This window comes from Narcine bancroftii, chromosome 2 (genome assembly GCF_036971445.1).
Source record: "Narcine bancroftii isolate sNarBan1 chromosome 2, sNarBan1.hap1, whole genome shotgun sequence".
Taxonomy (NCBI): domain Eukaryota; kingdom Metazoa; phylum Chordata; class Chondrichthyes; order Torpediniformes; family Narcinidae; genus Narcine; species Narcine bancroftii.
Window position 1 is genome coordinate 193,631,408 of NC_091470.1, and position 13,813 is coordinate 193,645,220.

Here is a 13,813-nt window from a genome sequence, read left to right on the forward strand (position 1 = left end):
ATGTATATCTGTCCTGGTATCATTTGTCTGTATGTATGTGTGCGCATTCTTCCACCAAGGACCAGAGAACACTGTCTCGTTGGGTTGTACTTGCGCAATCTGATGTAAAATAAACTTGAACTGTTCTCCATCATATGCAGTCCATAAGTTGCTCATATATTTGCATAGTCAATAATTAGTTCCTTGATATGTACATGTAGATATATTTGTAAGAAGTTCAAGATGGGGCCAGAAGTCAACCTCATAAGCTAGATAATATACCAGGAGGAATTAATTTTAATTTAGACATACAACACGGTAACAGGCCTTCCGGCCCACAAGCCTGTGCCACCCAAATGCACCCATCTGACCATTAAACTACTAACCTTTACATCTTAGGAACATGAGAGGAAATCAAGCATCCAGAGGAGAATGTATAAACTCCATACAGGTCTTCGTGGATTTGAACAGGGTCAACGGCGCTGTAATAGTGTTGAGCTAACTGCTTCACTAACTGTGCCGCCCAAACTGACTGGCTTTACAAAATGGTGCTATGGAAACAATCAGGGCCACAGAGGGACTCAGTTTAATACCTCATCCAAAAGACAATGCCTCCAACAGTGCACAACCTAAATGTTCAACTGAGCACTGGGTTGCCAGATTTGAATGATTAAGGAGTAAGTAAGTCCCGTAAATGTTATCTTCTCTGCACTTGGTGGAAACTATTCAAGAAATTTGGCCATATGTTGTTGTTTATGAACTACCCAATAATTCAAAATGCAGTATCTTGAAAGCAACAAAAAAAACATGAATAACAGAAATGAACCAACCTCCCCACTATCGACTCTATATTCACCTCCCACTCTCTTGGGAAACTAACCAACATATTAAAGGACACATCCATCTGGTCATACTTGAAAAACACTCTTCCTTTGGGCATAAAATACATATTTGAAACATGTACTGGCAGATTCAGGGCATTTTCTTTTCTTCTGTTATCAGACACTTGAATGGACCATCTATTAGCATAATGCTTTGCATTGTTTAACACTTCAGTTTTCTATTTTCTTTGTTTTATTATAACACCACATTTTTACTCTTGTATTAAATGCTGTACTATGTAGAGGCCCAGATAGACAATTCAATTCTGCAAATTAATTGACTTACTGATATATATTTCTCCTGTGGAAGTTCTTGGAAATTCTTTACCAGCAATGCAGAGATCCAGGCATGACTTACCGTCTTGTCGAAAAATGTGACATGGTATTTCGACTAGAAAAGAAACACCAGATTTTTAGAGCTACCAAAATCAGTGCACCAACATTGTTCAACAATACTTTTCAACAGTCACATATAAATTATCTGAACTCTATTAGCCAGGAGATGAATCTGAGGAATTTGTGGCCATGGATGGTTGTGGAGGCCAGGTCATTGGGTGTATTTAAGACAGAGATTGATAGGTTCATTAGCCAGGGCATCAGTTATGGTGAGAAGGCTGGGCAGGGGGCTGAATGAGAGAATGGATCAGCTCATGATTCAATGGGCTGAATGGCCTATTTCTACTATCTTATACCTTATAAAGGTGAATATATATAGGACAGTGCAGCACTGGAACAGCCCCTTCAGTCCATGTGTCCGTGCAGAACAAGATGACCAATATCAAACATGCTGCTTGCAATGTGATCAATATCTTTTTGTCATGTTCATATTCATGTGTACCTCTGGAAGCCTTTTAAACACTAGTATTCTAACTGCTTCCACCACTATTCCTAGCAGCCTAACTTACTCTGTAAAAAATATGCCCCATACATCTTCCCTGAAATCTCTCCCCTCACATTAAACGCATGACCTCTAGTATGTCCCTTGCACCACCATTCAAATCAATCATGGCTGATCATGAAAATTCTGTATCCTATTCCTGCATTCTCACCGTACCCATTGATTCCTTTAGCCATAAAAGCTCCATACAACTCTCTTTTTTAAATATTTTATTTAAATTCCATAGATGTGTTAATTCTAATAGAGAATTAAGCAATCATATTCCACATAGTTATAATACAACTCTCTTTAGAAAGTATCTTATGAATGGTCCTCAACAACTTTCTGCAGTTGAAAGTTTCCCGAGTGAAAAAGTTTCTCCTCATCTCAGTCCTAAATAGCTTCCCCCTTATCGTTAGACTGTGGCTCATTGAGATGTGGATCAGAAGTCAATCTACAGATCCATAAGAGCAGCAGAGAGGATCACTGGGGTCTCCCTCTCCCTCTCCCATCAGGGAAGAGATGCAGGAGGATCAGAGCTAGCACCACCAGGCTGAGCAACAGTTTCTTCCCACGGGCAGTGAAAATGCTGAACAACCAAAGTAACTGCTCACACTGACTCTTTGAGACTCTCCTGTTCACAAAACAGTATTTATTTATTTTTATATCTGTATATTTGTCTTGCGAATCCATTGTTTGTCTGTACATGTGTTATGTCTGGTTGTGCGTCTGCACATTTTGCACCAAGGACCAGAGAACACAGTTTCGTCGGGTTCTACTTGTATTTGAACTTGTCATGCACCTAATTTTAAATATTCTAAGTATTTTATTCAAATCCATTCAAGGTAACAGAAAAAATTTATCACCCAAAGATTGAGAAATGAACAGTGGTGCAGTATTTTAGCAGGCAATGGAAGTATACTAACCGGAAACTGATTTGAGTCACTTGTGAACATAAAGTATTTCCCAGTCTGAGGATCATGTTCCACCATTGCTGGCCACCTATATGCAATAACATGAGAGTTCAACTCTGTCTTTCAAAACTTGAAATTTATCAGGACAGTAAAACCCCTGGTATCCGGAATTCAAGCAACTGGCAGCCTTAAACAATCGGCAAAAATAAAATTGAGGAAAATACATTTTAAAATTTAAATAAATAAGAATAAAATAATAGGTAAAAATACATGTTTAAAATTGTAAAAGTAAATGTCTCTAAAATAACATGTAAACCTTTGGTGAAGATGGGAGCAAATATTCAGCCAGCGGAGGGCCTTGGTCATGTTTGAATAAAGTTGTGCGAAACAGCAATGGCATCATCCAGGGTGAAGAACTGGTTGATGCCGCTCACTGTTGGGATGACTCTCTTAAAGTGTCTTCTTAAAGTGCTTCCTTATCCCTGCTGAGTAATAGTTGCCCAGGTCAGAGGCTTTATCTGTAAACTTGGGGGAGGGGGATAGGGGTGGGGGTTAATTATCTATAATGTTATTCACCTTTCAGGCAGCACCGTGGAGGGGAAGGAACCTGCAGGTGCAGCAACGGTTAAATGTTTTCAAAGAATGCGAATGAAAATAAAGTTAAATGCTTTAAGGTTTAGATATTCATGAAAGTGAAGTTTGTTCATTTCAAGTACAATGTAGTATTTTTGTCTTTTAAACGGTTTATTCTTAATGCAACTGGATTACCGTAGTTAGGCATTGTAAGAGTAAGCTCAAGCAACTGGAAAATACATTGATCTGGCATCTATCAATCCCCATATGTGCCAGATACCAGGGGCTTTACTGTATTACTTTTGCCACACATGTGGCTAGTTAGATAACATTAATCTAATAATTCTGTGCATGCTGGAGGAAGAATTCCACTGTTGATGGGGCTTTTATAAAGATACGGTTTAGTCTACATATTCCAGAAACAATCACACATTAAGATTCAAGGGGAGAAAGCTAGCACGGCAGTAATGACCCTTGTTCGAATCCTGCACTGTCTATAAGGAGTTTGTATGTTCTCCCTATGTCTCTGTGGGTTTTCCTGGGGACTCTGGTTTCCTCCCACCCTTCAAAACATATGTGGGTTATAGGTCATTTGGGTGTAATTGAGCAGTTTAAATGGCTGGAATCAGATTCTACTGTAATGTCAATTTAATTTTAAAAAACCAATAGGAATTAATTATTTAAAGAAAACAGAAATTGCTTGAAAGGTGGAGCAGATCAAACGGCATTTGAATTGAAAAGTAAATTAACATTTCAGGAACAAATCTTCTAGTGGAACTTTGGACCAAATCTGTGCTGGCACTTGAAGAGCTGGGAGAGCAGATCTTAAGACTCTCTTTTCAGACAAGCAAGCAGGTGGGATAGAAAAACCAACTCAATATGTTCATGTGAAAATAAAATTTTGTAGATCCTGGTCATAACTTTGGTAAATTTAAAGCATTTCAAATACAGTCAAAAATTGGAACCACAGTTGTACGTCAGCTATATAGTGGTTGGGAAATAGGCAAAATTTAAATTTTATTTACAGCATGGTAGAAGCCAATTCCAGCCATTTAAATCCAAATAAACCTACATTTTGGAGGGTGGTAGGAAACCAGAGCACTCAGAGGAAACCCATGCAGACACGGGGAGAATGTACAAACTTTTTACAGAAAGCGCCAGATTCTAACCCGGGTGGCTGAAGCTATGGCAGCATTGCCGCTCAAATAAACATTAAGAACACAGAAATGCTGGAGGAACTCAGCAGGCCTTGAAATGTTCACTGGACAGAAAGCAGGCAGGCACCTGAAAATAAGCATGGATCAAATCCCAATCCCTCACTGCCTAGTTCTACCTCCTACCCAAGATCCATAAACCCAATTGTCTCGGCAGACACATTGTAAAAAATAACATCTATCTCTATGTCTCCCTTGCTTTGGTTCTGTCTCTCTTTTCTCTTTTTCCCCTGTCTCCTTTCCCCCAGCTCTTTTTTCACAGAGCCAACCCCCCCCCCCCCCCATCGCCTTTCCTCTCTCCTGCTCCCTCTCCATTCGATTTAATACTTTTTGTCTATTGGTCTGTACTCTTTTATTTTAAACGCCTGCCTGCTTTTTACTCACACCTTGAAGAAGGGCTCAGGCCCAAAACATCAGATAATATATCTTTACCTCTTGTGGGTACTGCAAGACTGGCTGAGTTCCTCCAGCATCTATGTTTTGACTCAATCACAGCATCTGCAGACTTTTGTGTTTCGTTGATCAGACCTTGCCACTAAATTCAGCATGGCTTGAAGATTCATTCATTCACACCATACAGTAAACTACCCGCTCCTTCCTGGCAAATTTTGGAAGGATCTTTGATTTTGTGTAGTAGGTGTGTGCCCTCACAACCAAATACAAACATGCTTTTATCCCTATCTCTTCACTTTCAAGAAGAAGAAACAACAACTGCCATTTCTAAGAAGACTGAGGTGGGCAAGGCTACAGGAACTTGATCAAGAGCATCCTGGCCAGCTGCATTACAGTGGTACAGTTGCTGTAGAGCATTGGATTGGAGGTCAATCCACAAGAACATGTGCAGAGAGGATAACTGGTATCTCCCTCCACCCCCTCACCCCCCCCCCCCAACAATGGACTTGATCTACTGGGATCATTTTTTGAAGAAGGGTCGCTAAATTGTTGAAGACCCATATCATATTTCAGCTGCTCCCATTGGAGAAGAAATAAAGGAGTATCAGAGACAGCACCACCAGGCTAAGAAACAGATACTTACCAGGGCCAGTGAGAATGCTAAATTACTGAATGAATTGCTCATACAAACCCTCCAAACTCTACTATTTCTTACACAATATTTTTTTATTGTTATATATGTACTGCATGTGTATTGTTTGTCTATATGTAGAAAAAGCTGTTTCGTACAATCAGATGTTAATAAACTTGAACTATGATCTTAGTAGTTAAGAACAAAGGAAAGACTTTTGTGTCTCAGATCTAATGGCAATTAACTGAATTTTGAAAAGAATGGGAATAAATTTATAATAAAATGTAAAAGCCAGTGTATAGTGGACTCATGAACCCACCATGGATATCCAATCTGCTTGGCCCACACTATGGAACCTGGAACCAACTCCGCATAAATGACATCATTTTCTCTTCCATCCCACAATTCTTCTGGAATGTCACACATGTTGTAAAGGGGGTCTGCAACATGCAAGTCATAGTTATTTATCACCAGAGATCTTTAGCTATGAAAGAAAGACATGAATTTATACAGAGCCTTCCAAACTTTAGCAAATCCTAAATCATAGTCAAAAAAGTATATTTTTAGACTTTGCTCTAAGATAGGAAAAGTGGCAACCAATTTATGCACAGCAATATTCCACAGTGACCTCTTAATGCATATGGAAATTGCATGTCCATTTATTTATTTATTTTTGTGCATGCTTGGGGGTCTAAGAGGGATTAAGTATTCCATGAAGAGGGTCGATGGTCTAAAATGTTTAAGAATATTTCCAAGAAAGCCAGAGGGAAACAAGAATCTTTAATTTATTCATATTTAATTTAGACATACAGCATGTTAACAGGCCCTTTCAGTCCATTTAAACCCATATAACCTACAATCCCAGTATGTTTTGAACAGTGCAAGGAAACTGGAACCCCAGGAGAAAACCCACACAGACACAGGGAGAATATAAAAACTCCTTACAGATGCCGTGGGATTCGAACCTCGGTCCCAATCGCTGGCGCTGTAAGTGTTGCACCAACCACACCACCCTTAATGATCTGGGGCAGACACCCCAAAATGATAGCTGTTTCAAGAAAGCAGCCTCTATCCTCAAGGGCCCTCACCACCCAGGCCATACTCTCTTCTCACTGCTACCATCAGGAAGGAAGTTCAGGAGCCTGAAGACGAACATCCAGAAGCACAAGGACTGCTTCTTTCCCTCTACCATCAGATCACATAACGGACAATGAATTGCAGATGCTACCTCACTTTCTCTTATTTTTGCACTGATTTATTTATTTTTACACATAATTTTATAGCAGTATTTGCACTTGTGACGCTGCTGCAAAACAACAAAATTTCATGACATGTTCATGACAACAAATTCTGATTCTGATTTAAAAATGGACTTGGAAATGATGGGGAAAGACCAGTGTAAAGCAGGTCTCACTGGAGGACATTTTCAGACAAAGGTTCAAAAATTCCTTGCCATTCGGCAAACAGAGTGAGAATTGCCTGGCGCCCATAACAATAGAAGGAGAAGTAGAGTCCCTTCAGAGACACTGGATTTGCCTCCAGTGCTCCCACACTGCTGCTGCACTGACTCCTGTTCACCCAATCTCCAGACCAAACCTCCCATAAGATCAGGAAGCCTTCAAGACCCTAGGCCCTTCAAGAACCCTTCTTCTCCTTAGCACCCTCTTGAATCCCAGATTTGATACTTGGTTTTCATAAACCAGTCTTCAGCAGCTTGCAGCCTGTGCGTGTTCTTAAGACCATGGTTGGCGTAGTGGTTAGTGTAACGCCTTTACAACGTCAGTGATCGGGACCGGGTTTCAAATCCCGCACTGTCTGTAAGGAGTGTGCACCTTCTCCCTGTAACTATGTGGGTTTTTCCAGGAGCTCCAGTTTCATCCTACCATTCAAAATGTATGTTAATTGGGGGTAAATTGGGTGGAACAGACTCGAGAGCTGAAATGGCCTGTTACTGTGCTATATGTCTAAATTCAAAATTTTTTAAATTTAAATTTAAGTCTCCAGCAGCTAGCATCCTGTGTGGGTCCTTCAGCCACTGAGCCCCTTGCTGATCTGCCTCATGGTCCTATAGGATCATCTCCTGCTCAATGGGGAGAGCTCTCCCCATTTCTGGTGCCCTGTGCCTGTCTGCTGCTCCCCGGCATTTAAACTGTCATATCCATGAACTAAATGTTGCTTTTTACCTCCAATTTCCTACCCAGGATAATTTCCAGAATTCTTTTAACTTTTTAACATTTAATTTTTCCTTGTCTGGAGACTAAATTTTACTAAATTCAGCAACAGTAGCCTTTAACACAGGAAAGTATACATCTTTTTGTATGTATTTTACTTCCAGCGATAATAACTAAGTGAACTTTCAGCAATGATTTACAAATTTGACAGTCCCTCCTGTGAGGGATGGGCTAACCAGGACAATAAAATCATGATGTTTATTGTGGAAAGATTACTCAGTACCTGGATTCTGACTGCAAATCCAGTCCTGTGGCAGGGTCGCTGGATCCACATTGTCTTTCAACCTTCTCCACTTCCCACATACCTTCCTGCTGCATTGAACCCAAGCGACATAATTATCTAGAAGGAAACAAAGAGTACTGAATCAGCAGTAGTCACCTTCAGTAAACAACCAGTTACCCAAGAGTGAAAAAACTCTGTACGGCAGCTTCAAGTTTACATTTCATAAATAGTGTATATCCCAAGTATTTTTATGGCAGCAACAACTAAATTAAAAGCAGCCACTGCTATTATTTCAGCAGGGACACCATTAGCACAGGATGTCGCAGTGAGGCAGAGGATTATCACTATCTCCACAGAAAGGTCAGCAATCCAGTTGTCAGTAATTATAGAGAAGCAAAGTTCTGCCAAAGTAAAAGAGCAGAGAAATCAAAGGGTAATTCAAGCCACAGCAACCTCTCAGCATTTGCAAAGGCTTTAAAAATTCACCCATATGCCAACTTTCAGGCAGATTTAAAATAAAGCAGGGTTCGTCAAAATTAGAATTTATTGCCATGACCCTGTCACGAAAGTCAATGCTTTGCAGCAACATTACGGGGAAAATATTGCTATAAATTACATTTAAAAAATAAATTAGTGAAAAAGAAGAAAAGTGAGTTAGTGTCTGTGGTTCATTGTTAATTCAGAAATCTGATGGTGGAGGGGAAGAAGTTGTTTTTGTTCCACTGGGTGTTCGTCTTCGGGCGCCTGTACCTCTTTCTCAGTATGAAGAGGGCATGGCCTAGGTGGTGAAGGTCCATGATGATAGAGGCTACTTTCCTGAGACACAGCCTCTTGTATTTGTACTTAATGGAGTTGAGACTTATGCCCGTAATGTGCTGGCCAACTTTCTGTAGTTTTTTTCCTTGGACTATTCATTGGCACCTCCAGACCAGCAATGCAGCCAGATATTAACCCCCACAGAACAACAATCTATGCTTAAATAAGACACTGAACAAAACAAAATGTTCCTATACACCTCATGTGCACAAAAATTGAACAATATTTAATATTTAAAAGAGAGATTAGGAAGGTAACTAAGATTTGACAATTGATCATGGCTTGGTTAAGGAGCATTTTGAAGGCAGAGAATTCCAAAGCTTAGAGCCTGTGGAAATGACAGCAAGTCACCGACAATTGAATAATGAAAGAAATAAGCATCCCTTGAGCCTAATAAATTGCATATTAAAGCAAAACAATGAATGGTTATTGTGTTGCAACAAGAATGTGTTTTAGCAATGCATGCAGACATTTCCTGAAACAATGTTGGGTGTCTTCTCTCTTTTCACTTCCTCATTTTCTGTGCCTTATTTATGTGGCACTCCACCAATCTGTATTAATCCAGCATTAATTTCCACACACAATTCGGGCACTCCTAACACTCATAAAATCTTCGTGAAGGGAAGAAAGCATTTATAATTTCAGATTCAGATTAATTGTCAGAATACATACAAGACATCACAAACAACCCTAAAAATTTTTTCCCTAAGTCATTACCACTTATTGCAAAAAAACTGACTCAACATGTAAACCTCTAACTAAAACTTATTCTTTAAATACATTTGGCTTTGTGATTTTTAAATTATGCTCTTTGCATTATTTATCCCTCAAAAAATGAAATGAATGCTGAATTTATAATTGCCTATCCATTGCCTTCCTGATACACAAGCAATATTTCAGTGTGTCAATCACGAAGGTCCACAGACACCGTGATTGAAGTAAAAGCACAATGCTGGAGAAACTCAGCAGGTCACACAGTACACTTTATGCAGCAAAGAAAATGGTACATATCCAAGGTTTTGGGCTTGAGCAAAATGTAGGCAGGCACCTGAACAAAATGGATTTGGAGTGTAAAGGAGAACTTCTTCAGTGTAGAGACACAAAAAGATGGTAGAACTATCTTCATGTGATCTCCTTCATATGTGTTTAGGATTAAAAAGCCTGCATTTTACTCTCACAAGTTACACATATTGATTGATACCCTGACGGCATTAAAGTAGTGGTCAAAAACCAGGAAAGTACTGGAACTTCTTTATGTCAGTAGAAGAGATCAAAGTACAGTTGAGTTTCCCTTCATTTTAAAAATGTTATTTAGTTAAATACAGCTGTCAGCTTTCTGCTGAAGCAGCACCATGCTCCAGCCAGCAGATGGCTAGCTTCCGTGTGAGATTGATCCCTGTAATTTGTGTAGAATAAAATTGTCCTGCTAGGCCTCCTCTTTTACTTAGGTAAAGGTAAATCTACATCATTGCCAGTTAAAAACATAATGTAACAAGTCTGAAGTTCAATCTTGAAATTAGAGACAAGAACCCACTTAAAAATCACAATGCAACATAATTTGAAATAAAAACAACCTGTCCTGGAAAATTAAACCACAAAAGCCTGCCATAAAAAACCCCATCTGGTTTACTAATATACTTCAGGAAAGCTATCATCTTTATCCAGTATGGCTTTTACATCTCTGCTCCCCCCTCAACTCAATGAGTAACTCTTAAATGTCCTTTGAAACAGCCTAGCAAGCCACTCAGTTATAAAAATTACAGCCTTGACAAGAACGACCAGAGCCAAAAAGGGCACTTTAAAAATTTTAAAGAATAGAAAAAAAACCCTCCTGAAACATTGGTTATAGATCTTTACATATGGATGCTGTGTGACCAGCCAAGCTGCTCCAGGATGTTTGCTTTTTCTGCAATCACAATACCTACTGGTGTTTCACAGGCAACATTCTAGATCTGCTTTTTTCCACAATACAGGATCACCAAACACAAAGGTTTCCCCAGGGCCTTCATTTCTGTCATCTGCACACATGTTGAACCATGCTCTGGTCCACAAAAAGACTGGAGTAGTGATAAAGTACTCTGAACCCTCAACATTTCTCAGCTGCTTTCCACAGTCTTTCATGTTTATAGGCAAGTAGATATCGGACACATATTAACAGTAATATGCCCTATAAACACATGATAGATCTTCTTCCTCAGGGGTTGTGGTGGTTGGTGAGGGCAATAAACATCACAATCTGAAATACCAGTTGGGCTATTTGTAAGAATTAGTAAAGGTTATAAGAAGCAAAATTAATTTGCTTGGACACTACTCCAGGATTATATACTGGCTTTAAATTAGAGCTGTTGTTCCAGATAACTCAAGAAATTCCTGTTTAGAAACAATGGTATTTAAATTTTAGTTTATTTTTAAATTTTACTTACAGCACAGTAGAAGCCAATTCCAGCATTTAAACCCAATCGACCTACAACCTTTGGAACTGTGGGAGGAAACCGCAGCACCCAGATGAAAACCCATGCAGACACGAGAATGTAGACTCCATACACAGTGCCAGATTTGAACCCAAGTTGCCAGCTTTGTAATAATGACACACTAACCGCTATGCTAACCATGCCACCCTTTGTTATGTCATTTTACATATTGCCTCAATTTTTTTTCCTCTTTTAAAACATGTTTAACATTTTCTTCATCATTTTATTACTTTTTGCCTTTAATGCACCATCTCTTCCCCCAACATGGCTTTGACTTCATCCAAATCGTGCCTTGCAGTTCTGAAGTAAATGACAGCCGCCATCAGGAGTGAGAGTTTCATATCCTCTGGCAAATCTGCATCATGTATCATACAGATTAACATGATGCCCTATTATGTCCATGTATTAATGCATTAGGGCACCTGCTATTTGCTGTGCTTATCTGGTTGCTCAATGCAGTCCCAAGTTTGTGAGAGGTTAAGCAAGTCCTCGCTCAAACAAGGTACCATTAGAATGCTTGATTTGTTCAGCTGTTCACCAAACAAGCATAATATAAATTGCATGTGGATGGTGTGAAAAGAAAAATAACACAAAGTTAATGGATTGCATTGGCATGACTCTTTATTGTTTCATATATGGAAACACAAAAACTGGTATTTATTTGTTCTTCATCTTACACCCCTTTACTCTTTACATTCCCTTATTTTCCCTGCACCAGTTCCATACACCTCTCAACGGCTCAAAAGTAGATGGGTTGTCTTAAGGCTTCTGCCAAGGAATCAGCCTTCAAAATTGTACATGGGCTGTATTATTGATTTATGCTCTTGTTTACAATCATTACAAGTTCCAAACTTCTTGCAGAAAGTCACCAAGGAGCGACTTTGCAGACAGTAAAATTCATCCTGACATTTCGTTTGTCATTCTATCTCTCTGAAAGATGGTGCATAGCACCACAATACTACAGCCTTGTGGTCCCCGTTTCAGCACTTTCCAAGTTTAGTTTCCACACCACTGCCATAAAGGAAATTTAAATGGCTTCTAATGGGAAACTCAAACGTTTTAAGCAGAAGTAAACAAACTGTTATTTTTCCTCATTTGTCCTGAGATATTTCATTCTCATATACACTTTTGAGAACTAACAAATAGCTAAGAAACCTCAACAACCTGGTACCCAAAGGTATCCTTGTACATTCACTGTTTTCAATGCACAACATCAACAACAGACAGGCAACAAAGCCAAACTAGATCAACAAGTAAAATACCTTCTCCTTCTCTAAATTATAAAAGTTTTGTTCACAAGACAACTGCTAAAATAACCAATTATTATACAAATTTCATCATGAACAACAATTTCAACATTTCGGACAAAAAGTACGTCAGTCAATAGTCCACTCTCAAACACCCATTATAACTACTTTCGAAGTTTTCTCTTCACACCTGGTTGACCGACGTTTCCTGAGTGTGACAGCCAGAAGAGGAGGACTGGATACTGTGCTGTTTATGGGCTCTGACACAATTTGCTCTTTGGTGGTGAAGGGAGAAGCAATCCTCGAAGGATCTTGAACCTCCTTACTAGTTTGACAGGCAACTGATATCTGCACAATGGGACTAGGCACTAGGACAGTGTTAAGGCTACGCAGGAGTTCTACTAAAACTGACATTTGATTAGACATTCTGGTCAGTCTCTTGGCAAGTTTACGTGAAAAGCTATTGATCCCTTCTCCCGTTTCTTGCAGCTGCATTAAATCCCTGTGCAGGATGTGAAAACCTTCCTGCTGCAGCTCCAAGAATTTGGAAGCAAGAACATCCCCAACCTCTCCCTCTATCTGAGGGCACTCAAACACAGAATTTCTAGACTGGCCGAGCTCCCTCGTATCCCTTGATAGACTCCTTGAAGCACTCTGTGCTGGACTATTCTGGACACTCTCCTCCTCCTCCTCTTTTGGCAGGTATTCTCTCATGGCCGCTGGTGAATCGGAGTTGCCAGTTGGTATATCGTGGCTATTATCCCCACGAAAAGGTTCCATGGACCTGCTCCCTCGGGAAGTGTTTGACCTGGATGTGGCGATGAAGGAGGGGTTGGGCTGGTTGCTGAACTCTGAGGATGAGAACCATGAAGATATTTCAATATCAAGTATAAATCTTGGTCCCTGTTGCCCTATAAATTTAACCAACCACTTTCATGACTCAGAAGTGAGAATGAAAGGAAGAAGTCATGGTGCTTAATCTCCTAAACCAAATTTGAAGTCCTGGTGACTCAGAAATATTTAGATGAATTATTTTCGTACAGATGTGAACTGCTTAACATGATGCATTCTGTGAAATTGGATTTTATGCAATGTGGATGTTATGAAATCACCATATTTAACAAAAAGCTAATATCTAGTGTACCTGTAAACATTTTATTTGTAAGTAGGGATCAGTGTGGGGACCGACATGGGGCAGTGGGATCAGTGTGGGGCCCGACACAGGTCTGTGGGATCAGTGTGGTGAGAGGGGGTCAGTGGGATCAGTGTGAGGACCAACATGGGGCTGTGGGGAGAAAGTGGGGCAATGGGATCAGTGTGGGGTCTGACACAGGGCTGTGGGGAGAGGGGGGCAGTGGAATCG

The 13,813-nt window shown here is 39.9% G+C and overlaps 1 protein-coding gene across 5 annotated transcripts in view; it reads right to left on the minus strand.

The window, feature by feature from the left end:
• Nucleotides 1-13,813, minus strand: part of LOC138754875 (zinc finger CW-type PWWP domain protein 1-like) — a 131,318-nt gene that overhangs the window by 57,056 nt on the left and 60,449 nt on the right. For all 5 annotated transcript variants that reach the window (XM_069919815.1, XM_069919812.1, XM_069919811.1 and 2 more), the window contains 4 exons: nt 7,917-8,033; nt 5,782-5,902; nt 2,664-2,739; nt 1,147-1,251 (listed from right to left, as the gene is read on the minus strand). In XM_069919815.1, the coding sequence (XP_069775916.1) occupies nt 1,147-1,251; nt 2,664-2,739; nt 5,782-5,902; nt 7,917-8,033 (419 nt within the window). The remainder of the gene's footprint in view (nt 1-1,146; nt 1,252-2,663; nt 2,740-5,781; nt 5,903-7,916; nt 8,034-13,813) is intronic.